Here is a 20,136-nt window from a genome sequence, read left to right as displayed (position 1 = left end):
AAAAGAATTGGACCGCGGGGACCTCAGTTTGTACATGGTCAGGAGTTACTTGTGATTTGCGTTATAATAGGGTGACTTATTTAGATCTCTCGTGTATGGGATTCAATGGAAGCGTTCCACCATAAATCGGAAATCTTTCTTTTCTTGTTTCTCTAGATTTGAGTTGGAACCATCTTCATGGAGGCCTACCAAAGGACATTTGCAGCCACAACAAATTTTCCAAGACTCAAAGAACTTCACCTATCATTCAACGACTTGGAAGAAGAGATACCATTGAGCTTGGGTGAATGCCAACAACTCGAGTCTCTTGACTTGTCATACATCAACTTTGGTGGACATGTGCCTCGAGAAATTGGGAACATCACACGGCTTACGAAATTAGACCTTCATTGGAACAATCTATCAGGTTGGAAACAAAGTTTACCCTATACTAGTTTTATTATCATCAAATATAAATGTCTCACGACTTCATTATAATTATTGTCCAGGTATTATTCCAAAAGAGATTGACCATCTTAATAATTTAGAGTTCATGGGTTTAGGGTCCAACAAACTTAGGATCAATCCCAAGAGAAGTGGGGAACTTGACGGCTCTTATCTGCTTATGGCTTGACATGACAGTAATAGTTTAAGTGGTATGAAACTTGACCTCATTTGGAGGTGGTTTAACTTTGTTATCAATCAAGTTTTATTGACAAACTTATCCGTTTTGCTCATGATTTCATTATTCTACAGGTACTATTCCTAGAGAGATGATGTGGTCTGAATAATTTGGAGATGATGTGGTCGGATGATAACAAACTTAGCGGATCAATCCCAAGAGAAGTGTGGAACGTGACGACTCTGCTCCAGTTACGGCTCAAGAATAATTCTTTAAGTGGTATGATACGTTGAAGGTGAATTGCAATACTTTGCTATCTCATAATTATGCTAACATTTTGATTCATAGGAGTTTTTCCGCAAGAGATTGGTCGTCTTGATCATTTAAAATGGTTAGACCTGAGTTTTAACAAGTTATCAGGACCATTGCCGCCAACCATTTTCAATGTGTCTACTTTGGGAGGGATTCACCTATCAAGCAACAGACTTAGCGGGTCATTGCCCTCAGAAATTGGGAACATGAAACTACTGCTAGATTTATACCTTGACAATAATGTTTTAAGCGGTAAGATTTCTAACTTATTCATAAATGACTAATTACAAACTTGATAAGTAAAATAGAGGATAAGTTTAATCTTACTATTAGAATATATACCAATATCTGATGCACAATTAAGACATGTGATTATAATCAGTAAAATAGTCCATGACGCCAATATGTTTATGCATGTGCATTTTAAGATTTTACAAAGGAAATTTGAAATATATCCATCTTTGTAATTCAAATAAATTGTTTGAAGGTCCAATACCATCCTCAATTGGAAATCAATCAAGTTTGGTGGCCTTATTGCTCTCCTCCAACAAATTTGAGGGTGAGCTCCCATCCTCCATCAGCAACTTGACTTCATGGTTTGAGATACTTATTGTCTCAAACAATACTTTGGAAGGAGCAATTCCTCAATGCTTTGGAAACTTTAGCCAGTATATGAAAATCTTTCATTTAAATGCGAATAATTTTAGTGGTGTACTTCCGTGAACATTTAGCAATGATTGTCGGCTTGTGTCCATCAATTTGGGAACTAACAAACTGGAAGGACGATTACCTAGATCCTTAACCAACTGCAAATATCTAATGGGCCTCGACATTGGAAACAATAGAATACAAGATGGATTTCCGCTTTGGATGGAAGGCCTTCCCGATCTTCGAGTTCTAGCGTTGAGGTCTAACAAGTTTGGTGGTAACATGTCACTTCCTTCGTCAACCAATACTTCATTTCCTAAGTTGCAAGTTTTAGATGTATCCTATAATGAATTCGTGGGCAATTTACCTCAAAGATATTTTAATAATTTCATAGCAACGATGGAGACAAATAGTTCTTCCCCCGACAAATTCCATAAGAAATGTTAAGATTCTCAAATTCTTGAACTTGTCTCACAATATTCTCACGGGACACAGTCCTTCATCTCTTGGAAATATGAGTGAAGTCGAGTCGTTAGACTTGTCAACAAACAAATTGGATGGAGAAATCCAAAGTGAATTGATAGGGTTGACATTTCTTGCGAAATTGAACCTTTCAATGAACAATCTTGTTGGAGAAATACCGCGATCTAATCAGTTCTCCACATTTGAGAATGATTCATATATGGGAAACTTGGGATTGTGTGGACTTCCGTTGATAAGAAAATGCAAAGATGATAATGGAGAATCGATGCAGCCTGCTGAACAAGAAGATGATGAAGATGAATTCATAGATGGATTTGGTTGGAGAAGTGTGGTGATGGGGTATGGAAGTGGATTCGTAGTTGGGATTGGAATTGGATACATGATTATAAGGAGTGGTAGGCCAACATGGTTAGTGGAATTTTTTTTGGCAATGGATATAAATATAAGACGAAAAAGAGACGCAACAAAGCTGCACCTGCACCTGCACCACCACTCAGGGGAACTTTATTCTAAGCCAAAATGGAAACAGTGTGTTTTTCTTGTGTTTATATGAACTTCTTGCTTAAGTTGAGAGCTTGTGTTTGAATTGTGCTATCTCTTTCTTCGTAAATTTTGAACTGCTGCTTAACGTTACAATGAGTCAGGTTCAGGTTTTATAAATAATCAATCCTATTTTATTTCTCTCCATTTAATTTATTAAATATATTATTTTCTTGAATCTCTCTTTCAAAAGGATCGACTCAGTGCAATGTGACGGTATTTCTTTTATTATACTTGGGCTCATTTATATTATTGACGTTTCTAATCTCACAAAAGCCCATCAGTGTAAGAAATTAGGCCCAAAATGAAATTCTAATTTCTTCACCAAATATTTTCTCCAGGCCCAAAAAGCCATTTGTATAGAGGTCAAAATTAGAAGTTATTGATAAACTTGTTTTAATGATTAATTTGTTTTAATGATTGGCAAACATCAGCCTGACTTTCTAAAATGATGGTGTTTGAGCAGTATGCATTGCATAGAGGTCAAAATTAGAAGCTATTGTCAGCAATAAAGAGCAGAGTTGTGTCAAATAATGTGTAACTATTAAACACCTAATTAATCTAGATTTTATGTGCTTCGTAATTCATATATGTGCTCCAAGCCTCCAAATATCAAATTTATGGTATACTTGTCACAATCAAAGGTGGAAAAGCTTATAACAAAATAATGATTTGTTCAAACAAGTCAAATAATTTGACCTTATGACTTGACTTGTATATTGTCACTTATTGCTTTTGCCTAAAAATTCTACCTTTTCATATGAAAGTAGCCCCAATTTATATAGTTTTCACTTCTAATAGGAGAGACTATTTTTCGCTTTCTTTATCTAGATAGACAATCCAAAAGCCTATCAAACTTGAATCAGAAAAAATATATTTTAACTTTAAATAGTTACAACTACAATTATCACATAATATTGCAATTAATAAAAACGACATACGCACAATTATAGTAATTAGCACTCTATATTTACAGATTAGAGAGAATTTCCCCATTGTATCCTACTTCCACTACTCATATCGTTTTCTTTCCTAAGCATGGCTACTACTACTAATTAAATTATTTCAAATAATACTCAACATTTATCATCTAATTTAATTAGATTCATGCGGTTACTCAATGTTTATAACTTGTGTCTTTTAGGACCATAATTTGTATTTTCTATTTACATACACCACTAAATAAAGTATTTAACGTTCTCTCTTAGAGTCAATAGATTACTCAACATTTCAAGTGTTTTTAAACATCACAAAAAATCCCACTCCACTCATATTATACTTATGTAAAAATTACAAATTTTTATTATTTTGAGTTTTCAACAACACTAACACCAAAATATACTAATTGATGTTTTAGGAAGTAGCCATCCATTATATACGAGCTGTCACGACCACAACTCCCTAGTGCTAGTCAGCGTAGCTATTTCGCGACTAAACAATTCTCAATAATCAAGGGACATCATAAAAAGGGGTGAAATCACTTAAAGCAATAATAGTCTCAAAGGCATATGGGTACTTAGTCAAAAAGAATTCAGCGTATCAAGACTAAGTTCATGACTTTCTAGAACATAACTCTAGATTGCAGCGGAAGAGTCCAAGACAAAATAGCACGTATGAAGACATGCTACTTTGGGCTACCTAACTACTTATTTAAAAGTCTTGTCCCAACACCTTCGCCTCCTCGTCCACGTTCAATCTGCACATTTGAAAATAAGATGCAGGGCTGAGTATTTGATATACTCAGTGGGCACATTGCCAAAAACAGTTCTATTTTATTTGTCAAGCCATAGTTGAGTGATACGGGGTTTTTATTAAAAAGACCCGAGTCACTAAATCCTTTTCTTTCATAAAGATTTGATTGCGCAATCACGTAACATAGATATACCATATCTGAACTTTGTGTGTGAATCGGGAATGTGGCCACATTCCACGACGATCACTGGACCGGCCAACTCCTTTGTTAGCTCACGATCCCCTTATGTGTACACTAGTCCGAGTACGGTTTGCGGCCCTACTGGGACCCGAATTCGATTTAACTTAAATTGGCATAGCCAAGCAGATAGGTAATCATAAAACAAAACATGGCATGACAACATACTTGAGGAAAGATTCACATTTTCATACTGAAATCACGTTTTGAAAGAATGCCCACCTCAAAGACTATATCTTAGCCGAACAAACTCCTTAGCTTGATTTTTAGATGACGCGCGAAGACGCCTCTTTAGTAACATGGAAATAATACTTAATTAGGCTTAAGAAGCCAAATGAACTCAAACGTGAATACATCCTAAGTGTGTGCTCTTTTTCTATTCTCTTTCTTATTTTTCTAGAAAAAGTTCTAGAATTCTTGAACATTAATTAAATCAGTAGATTTAATTTATTTGGAAAAATTATTCGCTTAACTAGAGAGTGTTACCTCCTATGCCATTTATTCAAGCACTAAAATAACTCGAGGTTTATTGAACGTTAGCGTATCAATTCTTATCATTAATTATTCGAGCACTTAAGCTAAGGTCCGGAAATTAAATTTATCATCGTGGAATTAATTAGCGGACCATTACTTAACCTCAATTATTTGATTGAGCAACATAGGTGGGCTCATGATTTAATTAGGCTAAGGCCCAACTCCTACTTTATTTTATATATTAGCCCAAGCCCATTCTCTATTTAAAACCTTAGCCATACTTTTAATTAAATAGGCCCAGCAACACAAAATAAAATCAGGCCCAACACATTACTCCTCCCTTTTCCATCGGATCTTCTATTCTTCCTCATTTTCATTTTACTCCCTCTGTCCCACAAAAGTTGAGACAAAACTTTTGGGCACGGAGATTAAGAATTTATATTAAATAAATAGGAGAGATGAAAAAAGTAGAAAGATAAGAGAGTAAAGTAAATGATGGAATAAAGTAAGAATGATTAGATGTTTTGTCTTTAGTTAAAAAAGGAAATGACTCAACTTTGTTGGGACAAACTAAAAAGGAATACGATTCAACTTTTATGGGACGGAGAGGGAGTACAAGTTTTCCCCCAAAATTTAAAATGGAAAAATCCCTAGATTTCTTTTCTCTCTCTCTCTTCGCCTCATTCTCACCGCCGCTCGTCGCCATTCGCCGCTCTCATCCTCGGCGAAATTTCGGAGCTCCGTCGGTGGGAACTCCCTTCTCCAACGTGTCTCTCTCTCCGTCGAGTTCGGAGAAGTCCCCGGCTGCCCGACGAGCAGGGCTGCCGCCTGCTGCGTCGCTCGGCGCCAGCTCCAGCCATCTCCGCCTTTCCTCTCTTCTTCGGCGATTCGCCGCTGCCGTGTTCACCTCAGGAGCTTGGGCTCGCCGTGGAGTCCCCGCAGCTGCCCTCGTGGCTCCGCTGCTACCGGTGATCTCCGAGGCCCGCCGTCGCACCCTAGCCTCCAGCTTCGGCGAGTAGTGCCGCTGCTTGTGCCGTCTCCGGCGCGTCGGCGCCTCAACCTTAAGCTAAGTCCCTTCCCTTATCCCCCGTACTTATTCCGTTAATTCCCAGAGTTTTCGATTTATGATTCAGTTTGAACTTGTTTGTTCTCTAATCACTGGAAATGGCTTGCTGCCATTTTTGCTACACTAAGTCTTGCTCCTATGATTTAGATAACTTGGTTTTACTGATATGAGGTTTATTCCACTTGACTAAGCACTGATATCAGCTATTTATGCTTACTCCATTCTTTGCTACTGCTGAAATTTCCCATAGCTACGATTCTATATTTTTGTGTTGGTACTTTTGTGGGTTTGCTACTGAAGTTGAGCATTAAGGCAGCCTATTGTACTCTTATTCCATTTGTTAAGGCTCTAAGAAAGCTACTGTTGAGACTTATATGTTGAGGTGTTTCTACATGATGCTTGAGAAAAGATTGGGAATGGAGGGAAATACCTCTTGAGCTGGTTGCTTGAGAAAAGATTGGGAATGGAGGGAAATACCTCTTGAGCTGGTTGCTGCTTGAAATCAGCTCCTAAGGCACCAAGCTTTCTAACTCTCTCTAAATTTTTGCTGATTATTTTTAGATGTGTGGGAGGGAGTCCGAATGTGGTATGGAGGGGATCTTTATATGAGAACTTGGGGTACTTTGCTGCATTAAATGGCTGACTCCTCATTTGTTTTCACTCCCAACATATCTCTCTGTCTTGATCTTCAAAACAGTCTTTTACTTAAGAGGCTTGGTGTTATTAAACAGCCTTTTACTTAAGAGGCTTGGTGTTATTTATAGTACTAGGTGTTTGACCCATTAAACATTCTTGTCCTCACATGGCCTCATGGTGCTTGCTTAATAACTCATTTGTTTGTAAGCTGCAGGAGCATGTAGGGTGCACCTAGGGGGATTGAAATGGCTGCCCAACCTCTTTGTTTTCATGCTACAGAAAATCTCTTACTTTCTTGATCTCCACTTCTTTTGATTAAAATCTATCTCATTAACTGATTCACTTCTTTCTTGCCCTAATCTTCTCTGGACTTCTTCTCTCCCTCACATTAAATCATGACAACTCAAACTCATTCAAATCCCAGTTCTCAAGTAGAAACCCCTAATCTTCTCTTAACTTCGCCTTCACCCCTTCAATCATGGCAACTGAAACTCATGCTGATAATTCTCAAGAAGAGCTTCTATCCGCCATAAAATGTTTAAGGTTGGAACTTCACAACCACAGAGAAGAATATGCTGCCTTATCAGCATTGGAGGGCAAGGAAAGGCGGCCCAATCTTCACATCGATCCTCCAAAATTCAACGGAGACAGACCCATCAGTCTGGATTCACAAGGTCCAATCTTATTTCGACTATTTCGAAACGTCGGAAAAGGACCGTTTACGCTTAGTCGGCCTACTGTTTGAACACCGCACGTACAATTGGTTCCTCCACCAACATGATCACAATTTGTTGAAAACATGGCCTGAATTCTTGGAGGCCGTGAAGAGGAGATTCGACCCTCTCCGGGCGTTGAGAATGGGAGGTGTGATTTCGGGGGAACATGTCGGTACCTTAATCAGTGGCGGCAGTACACATAATTTTATCCATTCCGATGTAGTCAAGAAATTAGGATTGAAGGTTACGCCAACGAGTCCTCCTTTTCGTGTTTATGTGGGTAATTGTTATGGGGAGTCATTATTTTGTAAGCAAAAGTGTAACAATGTCAAGTTTTCACTTCAAGGGCATGAGTTTGTTGCTGATTTATTTGTGATCCCCATTCATGATACAAAGATGGTCTTGGGAGCTCCGTGGCTGAAGAGTTTGAGTGAGATTTACCGAAACTATGATGAACGCACGATGGAATTTATGCATAACGATAAGATGGTTACATTGCGCGGCGGTTGGGAGAAAGGAAGACATATATTTTACAATACAAAGTGATTAGTATTGATCAAGTCACTTTTCCAAGTTTATCTATCATGGTTGATTTATTATTCCATTTGTTATCTTTATTTGAGATTGTCTTTTGAGTAGGACTAATCATTTAAAGTCACTAATCGTTGTGAATTCTCTTTTATTTGTTTTAAGAGTTACTGAAATTGGATTAATCCTGAGATTAGGATTTTTTTTTCTTGGTTTGAATAATTGATCCTTTCTTTTTATCTATTCACGTGTTTTATCATCTTTATATATTCTGTTTGTTGTTTTCTTACGCAAGATCTCGAGTAGTAATTAACAAGGTAAAAGAAATAGAAATACAACTCTAATAAAAGCTCTCATAATATCCAAAAACGGAAAAAAGTGTAACATACTCGAAACAACTCAAGAAATAGTTCCAAACGAAACACAAGAAAAAAAGCATACAATCTTCCATTTTGTCTTCCAATCTAAGTCCCCCTTCGTGTTGGTGCGGCTTTGTTGCGTCTCTTCTTCGTCTTATGTTTATATCCAACCCCGAAAAAGAATTCCACTAACCATCTTGGCCTTCCGCTTCTTATAATCATGTAACCGATTCCAATTCCAACTACAAATCCACATCTATATCCTATCACCACACTTCGCCAACCAAATCCATCTATAAATCCATATTCATCATCATCTTCTTCGTCTTGAGGAAACATTGGTTTTTGATCATTCACCTTACATTTTTTTGTCAATGGAAATCCACACAATCCAAATGTGGAAAGTTGAGTAGACTGTAGTATTTGTCCCTCAAGATTATTCATCAAAGGTTTAACTTCGCAAGAAATGTCAACCTTGCCAATTCATTTGGAATTTCTCCATCCAACTTTTTTTGAAGACAAGTCCAACGACTCGAGGATACTCATACTTCCAAGAGATGACGGTATATGGCCTCCAATGGTATTGTGAGACAAATTCAAGTATCTAAGACATTTAAGGTTCCATACAGAAGGTGGAATGCTCCCAGAGAATCTATTGGAGGACATATCGATGGTTGTAAATGTAGTCAGCTGTCTCCCAAATAATTGTTCCAAGCCCTTCACTGTGATCTTCATCTCCATGAATCTCAGAAACCAATATGCTTCATTATCGGACATGTTTTCCTTCGCATCTATCATACCACAAAAGTTCTTGAAATATCTATCAGGTAGAGAGCCAACAAACGCATTATAGGATACATCCAATACATGCAGCTTTGGGAAAGGTTGCTCAGTTTTTGAAGACACGGATATCGTACCATTGAACTTATTTGACCTCAAGACTAGGACGCGGAGTTTAGGGATTGTTTCCATGCAAAAGGGAAACGCCATAAGCAAATTTTGGCAGTTGGCCAAAGTCTGGGGAAGTGTTCCTTCCAATTTGTTTCCATTCAGACTGATTGCCTGAAGACTGCAATTCTTTGGGAATATTGATGGTATGATGCCAGAAAATTTATATGCTTGCGAATTGATGATAAACGCAGATGTGCCCAATTTTAAACACCCTCCCTCTCTTCATTAATTACGATTAACTCTCTTCAATTTATTTCCATTATATTTGCTGTTTTTAATAAAACTATATACTACAGTTTCATTTCTTCATATTTAATGCTCACTTCGTCCCTGAAAAGTATACACTTTTGAGTTGAATATGAGTTTTTATAGTATAATTGATAAAATCAGAGAGATGGTAGTGTAAGTAGTGTTACTGAAAAATGAAATCCACATTATTATTATCATAGTTTAAGTTTCAAAACTTAAAAGTCCATACTTTTCGGGGAGAGAATAAAAATAAAATAGTTCATACTACTACTTTTAGCAACAGAGGAACTATAACTCTTCAATTTCGATTTTAGTGTCTTTAATTTACATTTTTTTAGTGTTTTTAAATTATGATGAGCTTACAATTGGGCCTCAAAAATCTATTTAACTCATTTTTGTGAATGACATGTGATATTTCCATGGAATCAGTTCGAGCTCAATTGGCTAACATGAAAAGTGTGAGAGGATCAAACCGAGCCCGTTAGGGGTGGATTATAAATTTTTTGTCGAGTGATGATTATAATCTATAACTATCCGGGTCTGTTTGTTTTTTAGTAGGATCCTACCCTTAGAAAGTAATCGCATTCCAAAATTTTTAAATTTCAGAATTTCTTAAATTTTTATCAAACATGTAAAAGAATCTTAAAAATAAGAAAAGTTATGCGGCAATTCTTATTCCTAGTTTTACTTAGATATTCTTTATTTATAACATTATTTTAATATTGAACACAACAAAATAATTAATGTTAATTTTTATTATAGCTAGTACTACTATTAATATCATTACTAGTATATTATCTATTACTAGTAAATAATTAAGAAAATTATAACTTAATTACTACGTGCTATTATTATTAGTAATTAATTAATTAGTTTCTCCACAACTTAGTTCAAATATTAAGAATAAAGGGGAGTGTTATATTGCTAACCCAATGCTTAATTGCTAACTACAACTCAATAATAGTTATTAGTTATTCAAATTAAAGGCCTAGATCATCAACCACAAAATATCAATACTATCAATAAAAAACGTCAATAAGGCTATAGGATTAATTCCAATAAAAATCAATAGGGGTATTAATGTCAAGTTAGTTATAACTAACTTTTAAAAGAAATCCCAAAACTTTAAATTCATATAACATATATCAAATTAAAGATAATTTTATAAGGATTCCAACGATATACTACATGTATATGTTCCGACGTCAAAATTTGAAAAAAAAATCTAGAATTTTCGTATTTTTCGTACACAGGTTAATGTCAATGCAGCTAAGATAATATGTCAATATAAAGCATATACAATGTCAATCCTAAATCTGTGTTGACATTCTCAAAGCATTGTGTTGATATTTTCGAAACACTATATTGACATTTTCATCCAAAACCCTAATTTGACGTTTTTTTTTTATCTTTTTCGATTTAATTAATAAAAACGAAATTTACACGTGGCAAATTGTAGACCACACGTTTTTTAAAATCATGTGGCCTTAAATTAGTTGTAGTTAGCAATTAAATTATGAGTTAGCAATTGATCACTCCCCTAAGAATAAATCTCTTTTCTTAATTTCTTGCGTCATATAAATACATGGCTATTCATATCATCAACGAGCACAATTAACTATTCCAAAACCCTAATCTTCTTCACCCTTGCCGCTCTCCCTCATGGCAAGAAAAACTGATCATGCTTGAAGAAATTCTGTCAGCCATAAAATCTTTAAGGTTGGAACTTGGATTGGAGGCCAAGGTAGACGGAGACGCAATTTCTGCCGCGAAGAAGGCCAAACTTCAGATTGATTCTCCAAAATTCAACAGAGACGACCCATTAGGTTGGATTTACAAGGTGCAATCCTATTTTGACTATTTCGAAACATCCGAAAAGGACCGTTTACGCTTAGTTGGACTACTTTTTGAACACCGGGCGTCCAATTGGCTCCTTCACCAACATGATCACAATTCGGTGACAACATGGCCTGAATTCTTGGAGGCGGTGAAACGGAGATTCGACCCTCCCCGGGCGTTGAGAGTGACAGGTACGATTTGGGGGGTTAATGTCCGAACCTTAATCAGTGGAGGCAGTACACATAATTTCATCCAACCCAAAATTGCCAAGAAACGTGGGCTGATGGTTATGCGAACCAATCCTTTCCTTGTTTCTGTGGGCAATGAGTCGACATTCCTATGTAAAGAAAAATGTTTCTACTCCACGTTATTACTTGGAGGACATGAGGTGGTTGTTGATTTATTTTTGCTACCCATTAGTGGTGCTGAGTGGTCTTAGGAGCTTCGTGGCTGAAGAATTTGGGTGAGATTTACCGAAACTATGACAACCACATGATGGAATTTACGCATAACGATAAGCTAGTTATATTGCGCGGCATTTGGGAGAAGGGACAGCATATTTTTTACAATGCAATCAAGGAGTAGGAATATTGTTTCTAAGGGATATAGATCAACTGTGGAAGAAGGCATTTTGAGTAGTATAAAGTCATTTTTCCATTTTTGTTGTAGTTGATTTATTATTCCATTTGCTATCTTTATTTGAAATTTGGACTAATAATTGGTTAGTTAATTTATTCGAAGTACGTTTGGATTCGATTTTCGTTTTTGTTTCTATTATAGTTATTGAAATTGGATTAACTGATTATATTACATCCTCTGCCTGTGAAAAAATGTTTAAGGTATGTGGACCACACTCAACCAAATCATTACTCACATTCTATTATAAAATTCAATATATAAAAGTAAAGTTGAGCCCACGTTCCATTAATTAATTTCTCCATTTTACATTACAAAATTAAATAATTTTTTTAAAATATGTGTCAAGTCAAAATAACACTATATGTGGCGGATGGAAGGAGTATAGTTGGGGAAAGTCGTGACTTTGAAGGAAAATAGGAGAAATGGAAGGAGTATAGTTGGAGAAAGTCGTGACTTCGAAGGAAAATAGGAGAAATCGGCTTTCTCAGGGAAGAATTGAGGAAAAACAAATCAAATCTTAGTAAATACATAAAACAAATCAAATCCTAACAACAATATAACAATAAATCATAAAGTACAGTAAAAATGAATCTAACTTTTCTTGATATCTTCAAATACTACTATGGAAAAAGTAATCCACTAAAAATCATATTCTAAATAATCATATTTTCCGATAATATTTACTTTTTGTATTAGGTTTACATATCTTGCCTCCTATAAACACACGGATATTCATACCATAATGACAAAGATTACTCTTCATATTACTAAACCCTAATCTTCTCCTTCATCTCTCCGGTTGGTTTTATCTTTTTCAAACTCTATCAAATTCAGCAATGGCTAAAAACACGACGTGTCTTAATAGTTATCTCAAGTAAGTCTATATTTATCACTGAAAAGTTGCTTTTTTTAATACACAATTGGACATAAATATTAACATATTCGTGATGGATTTTGACATATAATATGACACATTTGGAATTATATATTAATGAGAAAAGTACTCCCTCTGTCCACCATTTAAAGAGCCATTTTGCCATTTTGGTTTTGTCCATGATTTATAAAACCATTTGCTTTATTCCATTTTAGTATGCATACCCCACATTCCACCAACTTTTTACACTCACAATCCAATATAAAACTAATATTTTAGATGGGTCTCACATTCCACTCACTTCCACCTTTTTCTTTTCTTCACAAAATCAAACAATTTCTAAAAACCCGTGCCGAGTTAAAAGTCTTCTTTAAATCGTGGACGGTGGAAGTATTAGTTTTATTTATATAATTATCATGGAAATTATCTATCAATTGACTTGAGTTCACTAATTCATTGGTATTCATTTCTCTTGCACTAAGTAATATTGTGAAATATGTTTAATCGCTTGACCAATCAAATAAAATTGAAGAAAAAGTTTTTGGTGAAATAGATAGCAATGTGATGAGAGTAATCTCTTAATTATTGCACCGGCAATCAAAAACCATAGTAAAGATTCTTGGAATCAAAACAACAATAAAATAAAATCCAAAATAATTAATCTTGAAGCTTTTCGTCATTTAATTTATTGCCTTGTTGCACCAAAGCCCGATTTCAATTTCCTCCATTGGAATAGCAAGCAGATAGGGATCTCAATAAAACAAAATATTTCTGAGAAAACAATATCTTATATATCACTCCCACAAAATCTCTGATCCAAGATCCACTTTAAAGGTCAAATAAAACTCCTCACAAAATATCTTTTTGAAAGAATACTAAAAAATAATTAGTTAAAGAACATTCATAAAGAATGATACGCTATGATCCCAACGTGGTTAATTTTGCTCAGAGGACTTCAATTCTTCATTGATAATTAAATCAGTGAAGTTAAGATCTCGACTTAAGGCTTGGATTCTCAATCACATTCAAAGATTCAATTACTTGGAATTAATTAATTAAATAAATCGAGAAGACGTAATCTTGGAGACCTCGATCTTTGTACAAAGAGGCTCAATCACTGTTAAAATAAAAATTCTCAGTTCAAATAAAAAGAGGCCCAAAACTTCTTTCTTCTTCTTAACAAAATAGGCCCAACTGAATTATTTAAACAAAACAAACAGGCCCAAAAGAGAGCCCAACTCCAGAGAATAAGATTGTGCCTTAACACACACAAATCAGAAAAGCCGTGGACTGCGGCACCAAACCGCCGTCGCCGGTCACCAACTCCATGTACGGTTGTTTCCTTTTAACATTTGTGCTTTAATACATCTTTATATTTTTTTATTTGATCATTTCATGTCACCATCTCATTATTTATCATATTTCACGTGACATCATAAGAGGCACACCAACCGTTTGCTGAAATGCCCGACAAAGTCTGGTGTAGTCGAATAACCGTATTTTCCAATGATATTTACTTTTTCTAATAGGTTAAGATATCTTGCTCCATATTTTTCTGAATTGTGATTTCATCTTCTTTCAGCTCTGTCAAATTCACCCTCACATTCAATCATGGCAACAGAAACTCATGCTGATAATTCTCAAGAAGAGATTCTGTCAGCCATAAAAAGTTTAAGGTTGGAACTTCACAACAACAGAGAAGAATACCTTGCCTTATCAGACCGGGCGGATCGGCTGTTTTCGGCATTGGAGGCCAACGTAGACGGAGACGCAATTTTTGCCAAACTTCAGAGGCCAACAACAGAGAAGAAGGCCAAACTTCGGATCGACCCTCCAAAATTCAACGGAGACGACCCATCAGACTGGATTTACAAGGTGCAGTCCTATTTTGACTATTTCAAAACGTCGGAAGAGGATCGTCTACGCTTAGTTGGACTACTGTTTGAACACCGGGTGTCCAATTGGCTCCTTCACCAACACGATAACAATTTGGTGACAACATGGCCTGAATTCTTGGAGGCCGTGAAACAGAGATCGACCCTCCCCGAGCGTTGAAAGTGACAGGTATGATTTCGGGGGTGTATGTCCAAACCTTAATAAGTGGCAGCAGTACACATAACTTCATCCAGCCCGATACTGTCAAGAAATTTAGGATGTTGGTTATGCCAACCAATCCTTTCCGTGTTTCTGTGGGCAATGAGTCGACATTTCTATGTAAAGAAAAGTGTTACTACGCCAAGTTATCACTCGGAGGGGATGAGTTTGTTGTTGATTTATTTGTGCTCCCCTTTCGTGGTCCTGAAGTGGTCTTAGGAGCTCCGTGGCTGAAGAGTTTGGGTGAGATTTACCGAAGCTACGACCACCAGGCGATGGAATTTAAGCATAAAGATAAGCTGGTCACATTACTCGGAGTTTGGGAGGACGGACAGAAAATTTTCTACAATGCAGTGAAGGAGTAGGAATGTTTCTAAATCAACTATGGAAGAAGACATTAATATTTATCATAGTTGATATACGTATTATTATGGAGTATTAAGTGTTCGAAATATAATATGAGAGTCTCAAGAATATTAGATGGTCACTTTAGAGTTTCAAGAAATATAACATTAATAGTGTTATATAAGTTCGGATTGTATAGTTCCTATGTGCATTTACTTTTCTAGTCCTATAAATAGAATGTATCGCAAAGAACAATTCAAGTCATTCACAGGATAGTCTTCAAAGTTCTTTAGTGTCTTTTATTTTCCGCATTTCACTTTTCAAACATTAAGTATTGGAGAAAGTCGTGACTTTGAAGGAAAAAAAGGAAAAATCGGCTCTCTCATACGAGAATTCAGTTCTCTGAATGATAAATTATTAGTTTAATTCCTCATTCTGATTTTAATCAAATCCTAATGAATATTGAACACAGATCAAAACCCAACAAATAATTATAAAATACAGTTAATTAGCTTACTTTCACAATAAATAGAGTAAAAATGAATACAACTTTTGAATATTGAACACAAATCAAATCCTAACAAATAATCATAAAATACAGTTAAGGGGAGTGTTGTATTGCTGATCATAACTTAATTGCTAACTCCAACTAAATAATAGCCATTAGATATTTAAATTAAGAGCTTAGATCATCAATCCCTAAATGTCAATGCGATCAATGAAAAACGTCAATAAGGCCATAGGATTAATTCCAAAAAAATATCAATAGGATATTAATGTCAATTAACTACACGTTTAGCTATAACTAACTTTTAAAAGAAATCCAAAAACTTTAAATTCATATAACATATATCAAATTAAAGATAATTTCATAAAGATTCCAACGATATCCTACATGCATATGTACCGATGACAAAATTTGAAAAGAATTTGAAATTTTTTAATTTTTTCATACAGCAAAAATGTCAACATACTATATAAAATATGTCAATATAATACATGTAGAATGTCAATATAAGCATTGTGTTGACATTCTCAAAGCATTGTGTTCATATTTTCGAAATACTATATTGACATTTTCATCCAAAACCCTAATTTGGAGTTCTTATTTTTATCTTTTTTATTTTATTAATAAAAACGAAAATTACACGTGGCAAATTGTAGACCACACGTTTTCTAAAATCCTATGGCCTTAAATTAGTTGTATTTAGCAATTAAATGATGAGTTAGCAATTGATCACTCCTCATAAAGTTAAATAGCTTACTTTCACAATATATAGAGTAAAAATGAATCAATTTTTCTTGATATCTTCAAATACTACTATGAAATAAGTAATCTACTGAAAAACATATTCTCAGTAACCATATTTTTCAATAATATTTACCTTTTCTAATAGGTTAAGATATCTTCCCCTATAAACACACGGATATTCATATCATCAATGACAAAGATAACTCCATATTTTTTTAAACCCTATCTTCGGCTCGATCCCCCGAAACTCAACGGAGACGACCCATGGGGATGGACTTTCAAGGTCGACACGTATTTCGATTATTACCGGATGTCAGAAGAGCATCGTCTACACTTCGACGGACTACTCTTCGAGCAGCCGGCGCTGGATTGGCTCATTTATTAAAAAAAAAAAACAATTTTCTGAAATCATGGCCTGATTTCATGGAAGCGGTGAAAGAGAGGTTTGATCCAACATATCATGAGAATCCATTTATACGACTTTTGGGAGTTTAATGAGTTTGTTTAGATTGTGCTAAGAATACATGTGAAACCGGCATGAAAAGCAAGAAAACGGACCTTGGATGAGATTCAAGGAATCTCACTCGAACCGAGTGATCGTGGTCTAACATTACCAGTTTGTGATGCAAATCATGCAACTAATCTATTTATTCATAAAGGATAATAGCATTCATTATATTTAATCAAATATTCAGTTACAGTCATAGTAGTCTACGTTAAAGTTTAACAGAAGTTGCTAGTATTGTTAGAAACACACAACACATTTGAATCATCATCAAGTTCTGAACAAATACTTCTGTTTAAGAGAAACAAGTTATATCTTGGTCCAAAGTCTAAGACATAAGATTAGAATTTAACAGTTTTGAACATTGAAATATTTGATTTTTTAGCATCTGTGCAGATTGCATGTAAGGGTTGCTTAATCACACAATAGAAACAATATGTATAATTTTATAAACAAAAGTAGACTAACTTAGAAACCAAACATTGCATAGTTTAAGATGGCATTATTTGCAAAACATCATACACACAACATGCTAGTGTTCCAAATGAAACACATGAAAAGCCCAGTGCTAGTCTTGAATCACCTTCTCCTTGTTGTTGCTTTTGCTCTGTTTCTTTTCTTCATCTTACTATTATTATATCCAACACCAAAAAAGAATTCCACTAACCATCTTGGCCTTCCGCTTCTTATAACCATGTAACCAATTCCAACTACAAATCCGCATCCATATCCCATCACCACACTTTGCCAACCAAATCCATCTATAAATCCTGACTCTTCATCATCTTCTTCTGGAGGAAACATTGGTTTACCATCAGTTTTTTCACACTGTTTTGCCAATGGAACTCCACACAATCCCAAGTTTCCTATATATGACTCATTTTCAAACGTAGGAAATTGCTTAGATTTTGGTATCGGCCCCACAAGATTATTCATTGATAGGTTTAATTTCGAAAGAAATGTCAATCTTATAAGATAACTTGGAATTTTTCCACTAAATCTGTTCCATGACAAATCCAATGACTCAAGAATACTTATATTCCCAAGAGACACAGGAATCTGTTCCGTGAGAGTATTACGGGACAAATTCAAGTATCTCAGAGAATTAAGATTGCCTATGGAAACCGGAATATTCCCAGAGAATTTATTGGAAGAAGCAATGAAAAGCACACAATCTTCCATTTTGTCTTCCAATCTAAGTCCTCCTTCGTGTTGGTGCAGCTTTGTTGCGTTTCTTCTTTGTCTTATATTTATATCCAACTACAAAAAAGAAATCCACTAACCATCTTGGCCTTCTACTTCTTATAATCACATAACCAATTCCAATTCCAACTACAAATTCACATCCATATCCCATCACCACACTTCGCCAGCCAAATCCATCTATAAATCTATACTCATCAACTTCTTCTCCGTCTTGAGGAAACTCTAGTTTGTCATCACTCCCCTCACATTTTTTCGTCAATGGAAATCCACACAATCCCACATTTCCAACATATGATTCGTTACCAAATGTGGAAAGTTGAGTAGACTGTGGTATTTGTCCCTCAAGATCATTCATGGAAAGGTTTAACTTCGCAAGAAAGGTCAACCTTGTCAATTCATTTGGAATTTTTCCATCCAGTTTGTTTGAAGACAAGTCCAACGACTCAAGTAACTTCATATCTCCAAGAGATGGCGGTATACGTTCTATGAGTGTTGTTGGAAGATATCACGGAAGATACACCGAGATTAGGGAATAAATTAGAATGATCTCACATTAATTGTAAATTATCTTTTCCTAATTTATAGCTAGGGTAAATCATACCATATGTACATGATTCTCAGCCTATTTAGGCGTGTATTCTCCTCTCTATGAAATACACTTGAATGAATATATGAAACAATAGCAAACATGGCTTAGAAAGGGGGGATTCGGGAAAGGGTCGAAAATAGTTCATCATCGCCAAAACCTTTTGACAAGGCGACGGAAAAACCCAACCGCAAAAAGTCGGGAGAAGATGATGTTTAAAACCCCCAAATCAAACCACGAAGGATGGAGTTTTAAACTAAATGGGGAAAGTTCCGGACGGGGGGGCGGGGCCTCACGGGGGGCGGCGCCCCGGGGTAAGGGGTATCTAGAGTGAGAAGGGGATTTGGTGGTCTTTTTTTGGGTTTGGGGACAAATGGAATCGACCCCGCGAAATTTGCACATCACCAAAGTCGAACGATTTGGGATAACGGCTTTTCGTAAAATCGTTGGATCATTCGATATACAACCCAGAGGAGAAGGTCTGTTTTCCCAAAGGGGGCAGGATCGGAAAAGTTGGGGGAACCCCGCCAAGAGGGGATCAACAGATGGGGAAAAAACCATCACCCTTTTTGACAAGGGGTCGATGGAAAAACATCAATACCGCGGATTACAGTTTTTGCCGGGTTAAATTCTCAAACGGGAGTCAAAAGGGTATCCTCAAAAATACCCAAAACCTCCGGCTCGTACAGGGGTAAAAAGGGGGGGCATCGACATAAATCACGCCTTAGAACAAACGGGCCGGGGGCCGCAAAAGGGGGGCCTTGGGGAAACCCGGCCGATCCCCATCCCAATGCGCCGCCCCCTTTACCCAAACCCCCCGCCACAACAAGCCGCGGGGGGCCAAAACCCGGGCAAAATCAAGTTGTGGTCTCTCATTGCGGGGTGAATAAACATACGGGGAAATTTCTTAAAATTGTGGGATTCCCAATGGTGGGGGTGAAACTCAAAAAAAGGAAGGCATGATTGGCCATCGGGTGGAGGGCCGGGGGAAAAAAAGACCAAACGTGGGAGAGGGGCCGGAAAACACTCCCCGGGGGCCCGGGCCCCGGGGAAGGCGAAGAACTTCGGGCGGGGCCCCGGGCCGCGGGGAAAGGGGGCGGCGGGATTTTCCCGGGGGGTAATGGGTGGGTTTGAGAAACCCAGCCCCAATTTTTTTTCCGGCCTCTCAATTTTGAATAAATTACATATTATCCCCATGCCAAATGCCCCTAGTTTTTGGGATTTCAAAAAAAAATATTTTGTGATAATGCATTTGTCAACCCCAAAGATTTGAAATCTTGACAAATTCCCCAATTTTAAAGTA

At 36.4% G+C, this 20,136-nt stretch overlaps 4 protein-coding genes across 4 annotated transcripts in view; 2 read left to right on the top strand and 2 right to left on the bottom strand.

Annotated features, from left to right (window-relative positions):
- Nucleotides 1-2,615, top strand: part of LOC125190981 (receptor-like protein 18) — a 61,305-nt gene extending 58,690 nt beyond the window's left edge. The window contains exons 3-4 of the mRNA XM_048088426.1: nucleotides 2,081-2,452; nucleotides 2,612-2,615. Coding sequence (XP_047944383.1) covers nucleotides 2,081-2,452; nucleotides 2,612-2,615 — 376 coding nt within the window. The remainder of the gene's footprint in view (nucleotides 1-2,080; nucleotides 2,453-2,611) is intronic.
- LOC125200860 (probable leucine-rich repeat receptor-like protein kinase At1g35710) lies at nucleotides 550-1,684 on the top strand. The gene is made up of 4 exons (XM_048098670.1): nucleotides 550-635; nucleotides 736-880; nucleotides 950-1,165; nucleotides 1,401-1,684. The coding sequence occupies exons 2-4, from the start codon at nucleotides 778-780 to the stop codon at nucleotides 1,634-1,636; spliced, it is 555 nt and encodes a 184-aa protein (XP_047954627.1). The 5' UTR covers nucleotides 550-635; nucleotides 736-777; the 3' UTR covers nucleotides 1,637-1,684.
- Nucleotides 2,616-8,776: 6,161 nt separating the features above from the next.
- On the bottom strand, nucleotides 8,777-9,283 carry LOC125190973 (receptor-like protein 19). The gene has a single exon (XM_048088415.1). The coding sequence runs from the start codon at nucleotides 9,281-9,283 to the stop codon at nucleotides 8,777-8,779; it is 507 nt and encodes a 168-aa protein (XP_047944372.1).
- An 8,337-nt stretch (nucleotides 9,284-17,620) lies between these two features.
- Nucleotides 17,621-18,223, bottom strand: LOC125190964 (receptor-like protein 9DC3). The gene has a single exon (XM_048088402.1). The coding sequence runs from the start codon at nucleotides 18,221-18,223 to the stop codon at nucleotides 17,621-17,623; it is 603 nt and encodes a 200-aa protein (XP_047944359.1).
- Between the last annotated feature and the right edge of the window lie 1,913 nt (nucleotides 18,224-20,136).

Source organism: Salvia hispanica, chromosome 1 (assembly GCF_023119035.1).
Source record: "Salvia hispanica cultivar TCC Black 2014 chromosome 1, UniMelb_Shisp_WGS_1.0, whole genome shotgun sequence".
Taxonomy (NCBI): Eukaryota; Viridiplantae; Streptophyta; class Magnoliopsida; order Lamiales; family Lamiaceae; genus Salvia; species Salvia hispanica.
The sequence above is the reverse complement of the archived record's forward strand: the minus strand, read 5'-3'. Positions and strand labels throughout refer to the sequence as shown.